The following is a 17,317-nucleotide window of genomic DNA, read 5'->3' as shown; positions in this document are numbered from 1 at the left end:
GTCAGAGTTGGAGAGGCAGCCGCTCCCCCTTGTCCCCCAGGCTTTAAAGGGGACCAGTCTTCAGAATTAAAGTCACTGAATTAATTTGCCTCCACCATGTGTAAAACAAAACTCAAAAACTCCCAATTTGTTTTGCAAGGAATGAAATTGTTTTGAACTTAAAACCTCTGGACAGTGTATATCACTTTATTCTGTAGTTACAGCCACTCCTTGCCCCACTGTTAGCTGGTTAAGTAACTTAAGAAGAAGGAATGAAGACGTGGTAGGAAGAGGGGAAGAGGAAGATGTGGGGGAGAAGATGCTCGCCATATAGCACCTCGTGCACGAGCATCCGGGAAGGGCTGGAGCGCACGGATGAGGCTCCTGGGTGTAGCAGCCAGACTGAGGCTTCCATCCTGGCTTGGCAGTTGACTGTCTTGCTGACCAGGCAAGTTATTTAACTTCTTTGAACCTCAGTCTCCTCCTCATCGTGCAGTCGCGATGCTAAAGGCTAAGATGAGGAGTGGTTACGATAGTGCATATGAAGCACTTAGCACAGTGCCTGCAACATAGTACGTGCTCAATAAATGTTAACTGCTCTTATTATTGGACGGATGCATGAGGAATTGCTTCAGAGGCCAAGGGAGGAACTGGGGAAAGATTGCGGGTTCTGGAGCTTAGTCAACTGTTCACACTGTCTTACTTACTCGAGCCATGAGCTCTCTAGTGTTACCTTTGATCTTTGCCCTTTTGGAAAGCAAATTAATGGGTTAACCACTGTCACAGTTTTTCCTAACTGCTCTATCTTTAAACCTTCCCTTCCACTGAGGAAGGAACTGTTTTTGTGCCGGGTGACTGTGACTATCGGAAGATTGTTCCCCTGGCCCAAGGACATGCTGAGGGCCAGGTGGGCCTGGAGGCCAAAGACTTCCACTCTGATTTCACCAAATCTAGCCCTGCTATTTTAAAATCTTCTTAGATGAAAATGAATCATATAATAATCATGTGTGTTGTATAGATATGACTTTTTTGGTTTCATTTTACTACTTCAATTCTACTTCTTTTTGCTCTGTTTTCATGGATTATTTGTCAAGGGCATTTTTGAGATGGCTCCGGAGACCTGACCATTGGGTATCGGAGCTCCTTAAGAGAAGCTGGATTCCTAGACAGGGTGAAGTGCTGTGGTCTTTGGACACAGATCTCTACCGTATTTCATCAAGTCAAAGATGCAAACTTTTAAACATTTTAACATCTGAAACTGGCATGCATCTTAGAGTCACTATGATAAAATATTGTGTTATAGTTTAATTGGCAACATTATTTTCTTAACGATGCAGAAGGTAATGGTGTGCTTTAAAATTCATGTCATCATAAATTGGATGAAATACGGTATAATATTTCAGGGGAATATATGTACTTAACTGGTATTAGAGATGTGGTATCCTGACAGTGTGTGTATTGGGTAAGAAGAGGGGCTCCAGAGTCAGACTTGCTGGGCTTAAATTCTAGCCCTGACTCATGTATGACTTCGGGCCAGTTATGTATCCTTTCTCTCAGTTTTCTCCCCTGTAAAATGGGCACTAAGGATAGTCCCCATCTTACAGCGCTGTGATAAGGACTGAATATGAGACATGTAAGTGTTTAAAATAGTGCCTAGCACATAGAAAGTGCTTAATGACATTAGCTATTATTATTAATAATTTAGGGATTACACTTCTGCAGAATTGATTTGAATCCATTTTGTTGTGATTGAAACTCACATCTGCTACCTTCAATATTTGTGTATCATCTGATAATATCAGCAGACAGTTGGCTTTTTAAAAAGGGAAGGTAAAGATAAAGGTGAATCCAAGAAGTTTCTAAATTCTTATTTAGTAAGACTATGTTATTGTTGCACGTAGTTGAGATGTAAACAAAATTAAGCAGTGAGGTAGGAAATTTATGGTGAAAGCAAAGAGCAGTTAATCTGAGGCCAACACAAATATAATATTTGATTCTTAGTGGTACTGGTAAATATGGGAGGTGTTGGAAGGTTTTGAAAATTTTCAAAATCTGAAGCTCTTTTGGTCACTAAGTAAAAGAGGAGAGAATGCTTTTTGGTTTTTACCAACTTACTGTCTCAGGTAAAGAAATTTACTTTTCAAAATGATGTAAGTAGGCAGCATCTCTTTATAATATGATGATTGAGGCTCAGGTTGTCCTTTTATTCTTATGAGTCAGTTTTATTTTTTCTGTTCTAGTGTTCGGTGACCAGTGACTTGGATTTCCCAACACAAGTCATCCCATTAAAGACTCTGAATGCGGTTGCTTCAGTACCCATAATGTATTCTTGGTCTCCTCTGCAGCAGAATTTCATGGTATGTAAATAATGTGTCTTCTTATTTTGTAATTACTTCTTTTAACCAAAGCATAATTTTCATGTCAAGGTAAGTCAAGATTTTGTTGTTGTTCAGTCTCTAAATTGTGTCTGACTCTTTGCAGCCCCATGCACTGCAGCACGCCAGGCTTCACTGTCCATCACCAACTTCCGGAGCTTGCTCAAGCTCATGTCCTTCGAGGTGGTGATGCCATCCAACCATCTCATCCTCTGTCGTCCCCTTCTCTTCCTGCCTTCAATCTTGCCCAGCATTAGGGTCTTTTCCAGTGAGTCAGTTCTTTGCATCAGGTGACCAAAGTATTGGAGTTTCAGCTTCAGTCAATGAATATTAGGACTGATTTCCTTCAGGATTGACCAATTTGATCTCCTTGCACTCCAAGGGATTCTAAAGAGTCTTCTCCAACACCATAGTTCAAAAGCATCAATTCTTTTCAGTGCTCAGCTTTCTTTATAGTCCAGCTCTCACATCCATTCATGACTACTGGAAAAACCATAGCTTTGATTAGACGGCAGAGTTTGTCTTTGTTGGCAGAGTAATGTCTCTGCTTTTTAATATGCTGTCTAGGTTTGAAGCCTAGCTTGAAGGATTCTGAGCATGTTTTTGCTAGCATATGAAATGAGTGCAATTGTACAGCCGTGTGAACATTCTTTGGCATTACCTTTCTTTGGGATTGGAATGAAAACCAACCTTTTCCAGTCCTGTGGCCACTGCTGAGTTTTCCAAATTTGCTGGCATTTTGAGTATAGCACTTTAACAGCATCATCTTTTAGGATTTCAAATAGCTCCGGTAGAATTCTATCACATCCACTAGTTTTGTTCGTAGAAATCTTTCAAGATAGTATAAGTAAAAATAACTATCGAAATGGGAACACTTGGGGTAATTTTTTAAACCAATTACTATATATATTTTTAAGCCTTTTCAGTGTTGATGTTGCTTTTAGTCCTTTTTAATTTTTTTTTTTTTTGGCTTTTATTTACTCCTTTTAAATTCAAATATTCTCCAAAGGTAAAGTACTAAGAAAAAACCATACCTGGGATTTAAAATATATTTAAAAGATGAAGCTTCTAATTCTTGCTCTTAAAGATGTTAGTGTCCTGCAATCTCAGTCTGACTTTGAGATTTTGTTAAGTGAGAGCTTACTATTTAAAACAGTTTTAGGCAGCATGTTATTAAATGATAATGTATGCTATGAAATAGTCTCAGTATAAGGTTAGTTATTTTTCCACAATAGCTTTTGTTATGAAATGCTAGTATTCTTTATGGAAGTAGGATGAAGGAGAGGAGGGAATAAAAGAGAAGTTAAAGTGTGCATTCTTGTGTTGTTAAATTAAAAATACATAGTTTTATTACTTAATATATAAAATAATAGGGCTATTGAAATGTTGATGGAAGTCCTTGGTGAGCCTACTTTAGAGAACTGCCTGCTAGATTTTTCAATAAATAGGTGTTTCTAACATCCTCAGTAACTTTTCTCAGTGGAGGCTTAAAGGTAAACTTGAGATTCTCGTTTGCCATTGCGTAGATTTGTGTATTTAAGGCTTTATTCAAAAACATTTGGTTTGAGAATCATATTTCAAGAACTTCTGAGAGGGCTCATATTTTCATAGACTGAAATTCTGAAAGAATATAGTGTTTTAAACTTGGCAGTAAATTTTTTAACCATTTGAAAACACTGAGGTATGGTCAGTTTATACGGTTATGTTAGTTTCAGGTGTACAGCAAAGCGATGCCTTTGAGGATTCTTTTCCCTTATAGATTATTACAAGATATTGCGTATAGGTCCCTGTTGTTTTATGGATAATCATGTGTATCTGTCAGCCCTCCCATCGTAATTCATCTCCTCCTCCAAAGTTGTCAGTGTTATTTATGAATCAGCCTTGGCTTTTGCTAGTGATGAAAGCCAGATTAGGCAGACTCTTCTCTTTTATGGCTAGGGTATGTCCTGCAGTGCAAAGGTTATATGGATATAATTGGGAAGACAAAAAATAGCCAACTGTCATTTAATTTTGGCTTGTGTCCAAAATAATGAACTTTCCGAGTTTTAAATGGGGTTTAGTGCAGGTGAGGTGTGCTGGCAGCAAGGCTCGAGTTGTATATGATGTTGGCTCTGAATAGAACAGTACATCAACACCTACATTTTCATTTTACATGCCATGTGCACTTTTCCTCCCAGTTTGCCTTTTCTTTGTTTGTCTAAGGTACTGTGATCTTTGTGAATTCTGCACCTGTCCTGAATTTGTTATGTAGGAATTATTTGAAAAACTCCCTGTGTTTTCCTGTTTCCTGTCTGCTCCTACCTGACAGCTCCTGTGTGTCCTGGCCTTTTCCCAGCCTTTTCCTCTGTGTCAGTCATGGGCCAGCCTGAGGCACCTCACACTTAAATTGTTGCCATTTCCTCTCTTCAATCTTCACCAGTCTGTTCTGTTATCACAATTTCTTTCTAAAATTCTGTTTTTAATCAATACCTTGTTCAAAGGCCTCTTCATACTGAGACCTATCCTTTTTTTAAATAAGTCTCCTTATTTAGATATGGACTTCAGAAACGTTGTGTCTTTATCTATAATTACTCTTCAACATTTTTTATTGAAAGTTCTCTTCCCCCAAGAACATCAGCTTCCTGTCCCTTGTTTTCTTGAAGTCCTGTGTCCTCTCTGAACTTTCTTTGACTGGCTCTTTCCTGCTCAGCCAGCACCCCCTTTCTTTCCTGGCATCTTCCAAACTGTGATATAAACTCATCTGCCATCTTTATTAGCACTGTCAGGTTTGATAAGTCTTGTTCATAGTATTGAAACATTTTGTTATTGTAGAATGTTCCTATTTTATGAATGAGAGTAAATCCTTTGGCATAACCTGTAATGAACCATCCATATTTTACATGCCTAGAATTTATTACGTTGACTATGATAAATTGATCAAGTGAAGTTTGGAAGTCCTCACTTAGTTTTTTTCCTTTTGAGGCATTGTTATTTATGGTTGGCTTTGCTAAGCTGTATTTTGTCGACCTGAGATGCTTTTAAACGCCTGAAGCAGGAACATGTCTTCAAATGGTTGATGGGCCACACCATAACTTGTGGCGTGTTCCTGTTTTAGAGGGACATGAAGTGATGATAAATTGTAGTGATTGATTCTGTAATAGAGTATTTTTTCTTAAGTTTTTTCCCTATAAACAGTTTTCTCAGATATTGATGAGAAGCATCATTTATTTCTTTGTAGCTTTTAGAGTTTGCTCCCATTTTAGATCTGGAGAACTGGGTATGGACATCTGCTTAGGAAAAAATACTGTATTTCAGTTATATTACATTTCCTTTTTAAAAAATGTTGGTACTTAGGATGTGTCTATTTTTTAAATGTATTTATTTATTTCACTTTTAGGTGGAAGATGAAACTGTTTTACATAACATTCCGTACATGGGGGATGAAGTTTTAGACCAGGATGGGACTTTCATTGAAGAACTAATAAAAAATTATGATGGAAAAGTACACGGGGATAGAGGTGAGCCATGTGTTTATTCTCTTGGAAAAAGGGCCAGAGAATTGATATTTTGATTTGTTTTTCCAAATGTCAGTATGAAAAAGATTTTTTAAAAACTAAAACTGCTGGATTGGCCTGGGCTAAAATTTTAAGTGTTTTCCCTATCTATTTTTAAATAGAAGGATTGTATATGCCGCTTGGAAATTATTCATAGTTGGTTATCAAAAAACTGTGTCAATCACATGCAAATTTAATAGAATTCTTTGAATGTATATAGATTTTAAGGTTCTTTAGCAATGAAATGGGTTAGAATTAGGGCCCTGCTTATGTAACATGGGCTCCAAAAGGCCTTGTGATCAAAATGACATTCTCTGCTAGGCCACCACAGGACCTGAAGTCCTGACATTAGAACCACAGCTTCGTGCATTATCAGGAGACCTGTTAAAGGGCCTGGCAGGAGGGTGGCATGTAATAGCCTCTCATCCCCTCACGAGTGGACAGCGCAGTCTGGTGGATATGATGTTCAGAGAGAGGCGAAGGCCGTGTTTAGTTTCTGGAGAATTAGGCCGTGGTCGCTGGCACTGGAAACTTGTGAAAATGACAGGTGTTGAGGGTAAATTCTACTTCCAGCTTTGCCTGAGGCCAGTCCTGGAAATGACCTTTCTCCCCAATTTTATAATAATTATGGTGTTGTAGTGCCGATTGATAGGCTCCAGTTGTTTCTTACAAATTAGAAAAAAGCATGATATACTTCTGTGTATTTCTGATATTTGATTTGATGAATTTCAGAATGTGGGTTTATAAATGATGAAATTTTTGTGGAGCTGGTGAATGCTCTTGGTCAGTACAATGATGATGATGACGATGATGACGGAGATGATCCTGATGAAAGAGAAGAAAAACAGAAAGATCTAGAGGAGAGTCGAGAAGGTACATCTGTCTTGTTAGGTTTGTGTGTAGCCATATCAGCGTTTTTTCAAAAAATAAGAATACAGGTAAACTTTTCTTCTTTTTTCTTCTGTTAAATATCACATCAGGGGTAGTATAATCAAAATTAGAATACTGTTTGTAACATTTCATCCTGCACTTGTGAGTCTTTTATTTCCCTTGGCTAGCAAAAGAATGTACAGTTTTTAGGTTTCCCTGGAGAATTATCTTAATTATTGTAATATGTAACATCAGTCTTTGACTATGTGCAGGTTATGTGCTTGTTAATTTATATCACTTTATATGTGTATAGACATTTAATCCTCCTAATATTGCATGTGGATTAAGGTGGATTTTATCCTCAGATCCACTTCATAGTTGACATGGATTCAGTGAGGTGAAGTAACTTAAGATCACAGCATTGGGAAGAAAGAGAACCCAGAAAATTCTGTGTTGGAAACCAGCTCTGATTGACCCCAGGGCACATGCTCTAACTTGTATACTAATTACGGATTACCAGAGAAATTAGAGGGTCCCAACTTAGAGCCGGGGTTGGAAGAGACTTGACATGAAGTCAACATAGAAGGATTTTGGGAAAAATTGTAGTTTCAAAGAAGCGTACCATTCTCATAATCAGTGCCTTAGCGATCATGTGGGCCCTCGTTTACAGATGACACATGCAGGTGGGTCGGTGACGGGATAAGGTCACAGCACCAGTCAGTGGCTGAGCTGGGATCAGAGCCTGGGTTTTTCTGCCTCCCGGTGCACTTGAAACTTTGCATATTTGATTTTGAGTTTTGTCTGACCCACCAGCATTCCAGATACTTGTAAAATAGGTTAGAAGTGAGAGAGACACAGAGTTGATAATTTCTTGAGAAATCAGCATTGTTAAGTGTAGACAAAATGAAACATTGGTGAGCTCGTTCACTTTCATTCTTTTTTCCTTTCGCATTTCCCTGTTTAGATAAAGAAAGCCGTCCACCTCGGAAATTTCCTTCTGATAAAATTTTTGAAGCTATTTCCTCAATGTTTCCAGATAAGGGCACAGCAGAAGAGCTAAAGGAAAAGTAAGATTTGATCTTTTGAGATGGTCTTGCTGTGTGTGGTATGTCACTCACCATTCTGGTTTATTAGAAACGGAGCTAATATAGCTGATGAACCTGCTGCTTTGTGTCTGCAGGATACTTGAACTAATACATGCGTGTATCTGTGGTACCCTGGGCTGCATTTATCATAGATGGAAGAAGTGTGCGCACACACACAATCTATAGGAGTGTGCGCAAGAGGAAATTTCTCTGGACACCCATTGAAATGTTACTGTCATGGCTGTTTCGTTCTAGTGAATATAATCACATTATTCATGACAAATAAATGATATCTGTGAATGTTTCTTGATATACCATGTGTAATGTTTAATTGGCTCTTCATCTAAATAAAGATTGCTATAGGCTAGACCCTTTTCTGTGTTTTAGCCGAGATAAAATATCAAAAATAATACATAGAAAGCTTGTAGAAACTTTTATGTTCAAGAATGTGGTTCTGGTTTCACCCTCACATGACTTTCTTTCGGTTGATGTCAGGTACAAAGAACTCACAGAGCAGCAGCTCCCGGGTGCGCTTCCTCCTGAGTGTACCCCCAACATAGACGGACCAAACGCCAAGTCTGTCCAGAGGGAGCAGAGCTTGCATTCGTTTCATACGCTTTTCTGTAGGCGATGTTTTAAATATGACTGCTTCCTACATCGTAAGTGCAGTTATTGTACGTTTTCATTTTCTATCTTCGTTGTGGAATTATGTGTTGTCAACTTGGAAAGTGTTGTCATTTATTACCGCTAGGATCTGTCATTTAATCTTACAGTTATGACTGAAAAATATGTTTGAATCAAAGTATTGGTATTTTTTAATTTGTTGCTTGAGGTTGCTCTGAAGTCTTTTTGCACATGTTAAGTTGGGACTACTGTCTCCCCTCACTCAGAATACAGGCCAGTAATTTTTCCATAAATGTTTACCTCATGGTGGTTTTTTGATAAAACTCACTGTGCACCAGCTGATAGCCCGGAGCAGCATTCTCCACGCTGATGAACAGGTTTTGTCAAATAAGAAATTGGCTAAAGGGAATTCCCTTTTGGCTCAGTAGTTGGACTCTGCGCTTTCACTGCCAAGGGTACTAAGATCCCACAGGCTGCTAAAAAGGTGTTTATGTATCTATTCTTGTCTGTTGAGTGTTAAGTCTGATGTTTGGAGTTGGGGAGAGGGTCCTCTAAGTTGATTTTAAAAACACCTGCATTTGAATACAGGTAAAGCATATAATGTTCTTAATGAAATTTGTATATATGATACTACTATATTTTTTCTGATTCTGCTGGAGAATGAGATTTCTTAGTAAATTTTCCAGGTTTAAGTACAATTTAAAGAGTACTAACGACTTTGGAGGCATGCGTTGTGAAAATACATTTCATACCTCCTGGTTCTGAATAAGAAGGGTTTGCTTAATACAGGTTAGCTTTTTCTGTATTAGACTTTTGTGCAGCTGGCTATCTGTGGCGTAACACCTTTGTCCATGTGCCAGGTAGGCTCATGTTGCTTTGTCCTTTTAGAGTTCCTGGGTCCGCCTTTTGTAGCTTCTTCCCTCTGTCCAGTGGTACCTCTTGTGTTAATTAGCCTGCCCAAGCAACTGGATCTTGCCTTGTTTTGAATTTTTGCTCTATCTGCTTATGTTTTCTATAGCACATAATTTGTTATGTGGTGTGTATCTCGGTCTGGAAATAGTCATGTGTATGAACTATGAGTGGTTTAGTTAACCTTAAGTTAGAAAGCCTTGAAGTAGACTTTCAGAGTTATTGTATCTTCCACGTCCTTGCTGCTGTTATCCACACTCCCAGTGTAGTTTACATGGATGATTTGACAGTTTTAATAGTTGCAGAAGCCAGCTATTTGTTACCCTGGCCATTGTAGACTTATGAGATACCTTTTTTTGGGCTTGGCAGCCTTGTTTTCAGAACACAACCCATGAAGTAATTGAAATGAAGTGAAGTGAAAGTCGCTCAGTCGTGTCCAGCTCTTTGCGACCCCATGGACTATACAGTCCATGGAATTCTCCAGGCCAGAATACTAGAGTGGATAGCCTTTCCCTTCTCCAGGGATCTTCTCAACCCAGGGATCGAACCTGTCTCCTGCATTGTAGGCAGATTCTTTACCAGCTGAGCCACAAGGGAAGTTGTCTTGAATTGCATTTAATTCCCCTTTACTTATATATGATCATTTTATAAAATATTGTCCAGTTCTTGCTTAAGAATACCATAAATTGCATTCAGATATCACTATAGCAAGAAAATTGGTAGGAGCCCTTCTTGGAATCAGTGGAACGTTCCCTCCAACTTATTGACAGCTATAGCATTTGATAACCCTTTTTGTTGTACAAATGAGCCAAGGTAGGAGGATACTCCTTTTAAACATTATCATGGGAGTTACTTTCTTGTGCTCTTCCAGTTTTGAGTGATTTGGATGAACCTTGAGCCTGCTCATCATGCCGTCCTTCAGGCTGGGGAGAGGACGAGACGGGGGCTGTGCTTGCTGGGCCGGCCTCCCTGGCCTGGCGGCTGTGCTGCGGGCCGCTGTGCCTCCTGCTCGCCCTCGCTCTTCCCAGTGCAGCCCTAACAGTTCTGCAGGCGTTCGCCGCTCTACACGGACTCTGACAAAAAATCACGCTATATGTTTTTCTTGGGGAAAAAAAGTCATTAAATAAATGACTAAACATACCTGTTAAATATAGCATTTTGTGCTTTTTGTTCTTTGTATGATGGAAATAACAGTCTTGAGGATTAAATTTATTACTTACTATGTGCAAAAATACTTCAAATAACAGCACCTGGCTTGTGTTTTTAGCTATTTTTTTTTTAAGTCATCCTTCACACACGTGCATTTCAGAATAGCATTCAAAGCTGTCCAGGAAAGTCTCCCCAGCTCCTGCCCCCGCCCTCACTCTCTTGTAAGGGAACTCCTTCCGCTTCCAGTTCTTCTGTGTCTTTCTGTAGTTTCTTCCGGCAAATATTGTACACACACATTCTTTTTCCAGCAACCCTGTTCACATGGTGCCGTCGTGCTCAGGCTTTCCCCCTCTGGACTCAGGTTTGCAGATTTATTCCTGTCTGGACAGCTGCACCGTCCTCTTCCGTGTCAGACCCTGTCCCCGAAGGTCAGCACTATGGGAACGGCGCACGGTGAATTGCCCTGCGTGGTGGGCCCGTGCGTTCTCCCCCACGAGCGCGGGTTAACCTGGGCCACTGTGTGCAGGCACTGCCCCACAGCCTGCCGTATGGGGGGCATCTGCCAGGTTAAAGCTCCATCAGCCGAGAGGCACTGCCGGTTTCCCCAGAGCCCAGCCACTAGAGTGTGTTAGACAACACTTTGATCTTATTAACTGAATCAGTAAAATGGTTTCTAGCACAATGTAATTTGCATTTCTCTACATGATTAAGAGATTTGTGTTTTATTTTCTCTGAGCTATTTTTATCCTTTTGGCTTTGGTGGTCTTTTTGATATCCTGAAGCTCTTCATATAGTCAGGGAATTAGTTTTTTTGTGATGAGTTGCAGTGTTTTTTTTTTTTTTTCCCATTTGTTTGGTAAAAATCCTGTAGCAAAGTTAAAAAACAAAACATTTAGAAATAGTTAAATGTATCATTTGGCTCTCCCTACTCCAAGATTTTAAAGGGTGTCTCACCTTTTTCCTTAGTACGTTTTAAACATTTTTTTTTAAACATTTCTCCCTTTGATCCATTTGGCGTTTGCTCTGTCAGGACTTTAGCTCCAGCTCACCCTCGCATCTCCAGGGCTGCTGTTTCCCCACCATTGTCCGCAGGCCCCTCTGGGGCTGCCCGGAGCTGCACTTGGTCCTGGTCAGCACAGAGGCTGGGCTCTGCTTCTGATCCCAGGGTCCTGTTCCTTGAGGCTGTCTGTCTGGGGGCTCCTGGCCATCTCAAGGTCTCCTGGCCATTTTCGTTTTTCTATGTAAATTTTAGAATCAGTTTGTCTAAATTAAAAAGAGTCTAGGTATGTTTATTGGAATCGCATTAAATTTATATTACCTAAGGTCAAACTCAACATTTTAAAGAAAGGGTTCTATCTAACTGTCCGATAACTCTCCTTTTGTTCTTTAATTTCCTTTCAGATTCTCTTCCCGTAGCTCAAGTAAAATGACTGTTGCTGTAACTTTTTGTTGTCTAGTTGCCAAGTCGTGTCCAGCTCTTTTGCAACTCCATCTACTGTCACTTAGTCCTGACTTAGTGACACCTTCTCTCTCGAGACCAGAGTGTGTGTACATGAGGGTGTACAGACCCACATATGTCTTCTTCCATGAACTGCGGCAAAATATCAGTCTCTAAACCTACCATGTACTGGAGGAGGCATCCAGGCTCAAAGCCCGCATGTGCCTTTGGCTCATGATGACCTTGTGTCTGGCCTGAAGTAACTCCTTCCCCTTATGTGGCCTCTACCTTCCATGTGCTCAGCCTTTATGTTGACATTTTAGGGGCCCTCACCCGCGCCAGTCCAGGGTGAAATCAGTCATATGGTGTCAGTCTTGTTCTGGGACCTGGGACTGGAGCCTTGAATTTCCAGTTTAAAAGCATAACTTTGTTCGTCCTTTCTTTCTCTTCTCTCCTCATCAGCCTGTCATTTCCCGTTTAAGTTCTATGGCTAGAAGTATGGCTTTTTACATATATGTTTTGGAGTGATTTATTTCATGAATCCGTCTCTTGTTTTCATCCATATAACTTCTCATCGTGTGTGATTCTGGGTGGGGCGTTTCTGGTGTTTGCCTGTGTGCTCTGGAAGCCAGCACCCCAGACTGTCCCGCCCAGCTGCTGTGCTTCCATCCTTGGTTAGGGCACCAGTGTGCTGGAGTGTGAGTCTCTCTGGTACGTTATTTGGGCGTCTTAAGTTTCAAACACTATATCTTGCCAAACCCGTTTTATCTGACTACTGTTTTTCCCTGCAGAAGTGCTGACTGCAGGCTCCCCCTGGGTTCTTGAATTGTGTGTGATTCGTAGAAACTGACTTGTAGAATTCCGAGGCTGTCCTCACTGTCTTTGAACCCAGGTTTTTAACAAGCGGTGTCCCAGTCTGTTCCCCCATTTGACAAGCTAGGGGCTGACTTCTTTAGAAATCAATAAGTTGTAGATGTCAGGATTCTTCTGGTGAAAAGAGGAAACTGATTTCTGTGTGGAGGATACATCAGTTGTTTCTATGGAGACATTAAAGACTCAAGTAAATGTTTATGATCAGAGCTCAGGTGTTCTGGGGGAGAGCTGAGGGGAATACATGGTGAGTGTGCAGTGAGCCTGAAGGAAGCTCCAGAAGGTGAGCCACATGTTAGCAGGAGTGTGATGATGGTCCTTGACTTTTTCCTTTGGAACAGGAGGAATGAGAAAGTAACTAGTTTACTTTATGTTTGGATGTTTTCTGTTTATTTTGCAGCTTTTCATGCAACACCCAACACTTACAAGCGGAAGAACACAGAGACGGCCCTCGACAATAAGCCTTGTGGCCCCCACTGTTACCAGCACTTGGTAAGCACGTGCGGGGGGTTCTGGAGGGAGTGGAGAAGTCTGAATTTTGAATTTTCGTGAGATCTGTGAAGTCAGCGGTAAGCTGCTGTTCCCGTACTGTTACTGGCCACACGATAGGCAGAGGTTTTTCTCAGCCACGTTTCTTGGGAGCTCGTACCTGCTGCACATCCTAGTCCTTTGTTACCTTGCGCTATTCTCTGCCAGTGTTAGTCTCTTCAGCAGTGGATGCAGGTCTTTAGGATCCGAGACTCTCGTGGCTTCCGCCAACCTTAGAGCTTGGGAAGCACAGAGAGCCCGCCCAAACCCCAGCAGCACAGAAGTGTCCGAGCCTTGCTCAGAGCCATCGCCCTTCTGTGCAGACCTGCTGTAGTTTAGCGCATTATATGTAGCTCCCAGAGATGAGGGGTGTGTGTGGTGTGTTTTTTTTTTTGTAATGATGGAGAGAAGGTAAGGGTGTAGGAAAATATGAGGTAGAAAAGTTGCTTTTTATGGGTACTATCTTATTTTTACCATTTCCCCTCTTTGAACCAAGCCACTCCTACCTAGGAACTAAGTGGGTATATATTGCCTGTTGGATTTTGGACAGAAGATTCATTGAATGGCACCTACAGAAGGTATCCTATTTTTAAGCAATTTGGTTTTTGTAGAATGAAGTATAAAACTGTTGGCTGCTCTCAAACTTCTCCCTTCTATTGCCACTAAAAATGGAATTCTTGAGCACTGTTGTATAATATTCTTTACAAGGCAGCATTTTATTTGGCTCACCTAAAGTGTGTCTGTGGTCTCTATAATCCGTGCTCTTACCGTTGTTGTATACTTTCCGAGATGGGGTTATTGCGCCTGGCAGCGCAGACTGTGACCCTCACTGCCTGTCCCTCAAGGGCCTTTCATGTCTTCCTGGGGCTGTGCATCCCTCACAGGGAAAAGGGGGCAGAAAAGGGACGGATGGAGCACGTGTATGTCTTGTATTCTTCTTGTATACTTCCAATGCTACCATAGATGAACGAGTGTTAGCTTACGAAGTCCCGAGACAGGAAAGGCTGACTTTAGATGCACACTGGGTGTATGGCTCCTCTTAAAGTTCACTTTTAAATAGACTGTGTTTCCTAAAATATATTCTGTATTTTAACTCCTAATCTCAGTTAATACAGAACTGTCTTGCCTGAGTTTGTAGAAGCCATATTTATCTTTCTCAAATCTTCAAACCATGGAAAGCAGATAGGAAGATGATTGTCTTTAGATGTGACTGCCTGTGAAAAGCAGATACTGATAAGTCTGACTAACATGCTTACCCAATCCTTTCCTTCCTCCTCTGCCAGAATGAGCTGTAGAACTTGACTTTGATGTCTCCGCTCTTGCTGTTGTAGGAGGGAGCGAAGGAGTTCGCTGCGGCCCTCACCGCCGAGCGGATCAAGACCCCCCCGAAGCGCCCCGGGGGCCGCCGGAGAGGCCGGCTTCCCAACAACAGCAGCAGGCCCAGCACCCCCACCATCAATGTGCTGGAGTCGAAGGACACGGACAGTGACCGGGAGGCGGGGGCCGAGACTGGTGGGGAGAGCAACGACAAGGATGAGGAGGAGAAGAAGGACGAGACCTCGAGCTCCTCGGGTGAGGCTGCGGCCAGGCCCCTGCTGCTTGTGGGGCTCTGGGCTGCTTTGGTCCGCGCTGTGCCGGGGGCTGGGTGCTCTGCTGAGCCGTTAGTTTCCAGCGTGGTGAGACCCCCAGGAGCAGGGCTGGGGGCTCCCTGCTGCTGTCTTTGCCCTGCACCCAGCGCTCACCTGTGGTGGTGTCCGTGCAGGTTATTTGAAGGTTGAGGATCCAGTGTATTCTCACACTCTGGGTGGTTTTCCTTTTGCCAGTTTTCTCAGGCAGCGCATAAAGAAATCTGATCATTCAGATGACCGTTCTTGATGGTCTGCGGGTGGGTGGCGTTGGTTAAGAGAAGGCAGCCCAACTCCTGACGAGTACGTTCCCGGTTGTCCTTTCAGCCCTTTGCATCCTACCATGAACAGCAGCCGCGGAACCCCATTTGCTCTCATTTTAGAAGACTGTGTTCAGGGGAGCCTGCTGTCGTGTCTCCATGGGAAGAGCTTCCTGATAGTTTCTAGCCTTAGTGCATTCGCACACATCACTCACTGCCTGTTTTCTGAAGCACACCCGAGCTCTGCATCCTAATGCTCTTCTCTAACTGCCATTCCATGCCTCCCTCCCTCCCTTCCTCCACTTGCCACTTCTTGAGCAATGCCTATTAACTTTGGTTTTGTAGAAGCGAATTCTCGGTGTCAAACGCCAATAAAGATGAAGCCCAACACGGAGCCCCCCGAGAATGTGGAGTGGAGCGGCGCCGAGGCCTCCATGTTCAGGGTCCTCATCGGCACCTACTACGACAACTTCTGTGCCATCGCCAGGCTCATCGGGACCAAAACATGTCGACAGGTGAGCGTGGCCGAGAAAGCCACCAGCAGAGACCTTCAAGCAGACAAGCATGTGGGCACTGTCCAGACCTAGGAACATTCCTGGCTATCAAGTTCCTGTTCATCTGAAAAGAATTTTTTTTTTTTCTGCTGAGAGGGAACTGAAAGATGCTGCAGGCAGGTGGCAGTGGGTTTCAAAAACCAGAATTTAGATGTAGCTTTATGACTCTTGGGGCTTCCCTTTTAGCTCAGATGGTAAAGAATCCGCCTGCAATGCGGGAGACCTGGGTTCCATCCCTGGGTCGGGAAGATCCCCTGGAGAAGGGAAGGGCTACCCACTCCAGTATTCTGGCCTGGAGAATCCCATGGGCTGTATAGATCATGGGGTCGCAAACAGTTGGACACGACTGAGCGACTTTGACTCGTGATTTGAACAGAGAGTAACCGCAGCAGCGCCACGGGACAGAGTGGAGTGTGTGTGGGAACGAGTGGGAGACCGGTTGCTCACATAGACGGTCCTCATGGCATGTGGCTGTGCTTCCCCGCCAGGTGTACGAGTTTCGAGTCAAAGAATCCAGTGTCATCGCGCCGGCCCCCGCTGAGGACGTGGACACTCCTCCCCGGAAGAAGAAGAGGAAACACCGGTGAGCGCCCCGGGGGGAGGCCGGGGTGGCCTGGCTGGCTTCCTCAGGCCGTTGCTGCCGTTTGCCTGAGACCCAGCGGCTGGTCTGTAGGTTTGGTGTGTTGAGTCATAGTCAAGGTTACATTTTCATTTTGGAGAACTATTTAGTAGCCTCTGCAGTAAAGGCATGAGCATTTGTGGTGTGTCTTGGGAGCCTGTGAGCGCCAGAGCCCGGGTTTGCTGGGTGTATGGCGTTGACTCCGATACTCTTCACGGCCACCCCGCCATCACCCTGGCGGAGCGGGTGGCGGGGCGGTGAGGGTGGCAGGCCACTGCCTGCGCAGACATGGAAAGTGCCCGGACGCACTGTTGTAACCTCCAGGGTTTTTAGAGAGAAGCATAGCTGGGTGTTGGGTAAGGGAACACTTAGATTCTACCTCAGAAGTGGTCTGCATGTTCATATTACATTTCTTTGATAAGTAATTTAATAACTTAGCTTTAGTAGATACTTTTGCATTTTCTGTTTGGATTATTTATTTCTTCCCAGATAGCTCAATTGAAATGATTAAAGATTCCAGAAATTAGTGTGCTGTGTTAGTACCCTCCACAGAGAATGTGCCGCGGCCCGTGGCAGGCTGGCTGCTCCACGTGCGCCCAGGTCACGAGGGTGGTGTCGTTTGTGTTTTGCAGGTTGTGGGCCGCACACTGCAGAAAGATCCAGCTGAAGAAGGGTTAGCATCTTTCCATTCAGCCTCCTTACTAACTCGCTGCCTCCTCCTCACGTGTCTTAGAATACTAACTGGATTAGAGTTTGGGATGTTCAGATAGACCTGACTTTGTGCATTAAGCCAGTTTAGACGGAGGCCACCTGTTGGCTAGAGGAGAACTCTGGGAGCCGGACTGAGGTGTGACAGTGCCCGGGGGCTCCCTGGCTCTTGGTGGGGTGGGGGCGGGGTG

General features: G+C 42.9%; 1 protein-coding gene across 14 annotated transcripts in view; it reads left to right on the top strand.

Moving 5' to 3' along the window:
- EZH2 (enhancer of zeste 2 polycomb repressive complex 2 subunit) overlaps positions 1–17,317 on the top strand; it is a 57,078-nt gene that overhangs the window by 33,981 nt on the left and 5,780 nt on the right. For 8 of the 14 annotated variants that reach the window (XM_069587026.1, XM_069587036.1, XM_069587031.1 and 5 more), the window contains 10 exons: positions 2,220–2,336; positions 5,731–5,851; positions 6,620–6,760; positions 7,722–7,824; positions 8,338–8,501; positions 13,233–13,324; positions 14,692–14,932; positions 15,591–15,760; positions 16,288–16,382; positions 17,051–17,091. In XM_069587026.1, coding sequence (XP_069443127.1) covers positions 2,220–2,336; positions 5,731–5,851; positions 6,620–6,760; positions 7,722–7,824; positions 8,338–8,501; positions 13,233–13,324; positions 14,692–14,932; positions 15,591–15,760; positions 16,288–16,382; positions 17,051–17,091 — 1,285 coding nt within the window. Of the gene's footprint in view, positions 1–2,219; positions 2,337–5,730; positions 5,852–6,619; positions 6,761–7,721; positions 7,825–8,337; positions 8,517–13,232; positions 13,325–14,691; positions 14,933–15,590; positions 15,761–16,287; positions 16,383–17,050; positions 17,092–17,317 lie in introns of all 14 variants that reach the window. The other 6 variants (XM_069587033.1, XM_069587035.1, XM_069587030.1 and 3 more) reach the window with 1 other exon arrangement.

This window comes from Ovis canadensis, chromosome 4 (genome assembly GCF_042477335.2).
Source record: "Ovis canadensis isolate MfBH-ARS-UI-01 breed Bighorn chromosome 4, ARS-UI_OviCan_v2, whole genome shotgun sequence".
NCBI classification, from domain to species: Eukaryota; Metazoa; Chordata; class Mammalia; order Artiodactyla; family Bovidae; genus Ovis; species Ovis canadensis.
Note: the sequence above shows the minus strand (reverse complement) of the source record. Positions and strands in the feature narration are given on the sequence as shown.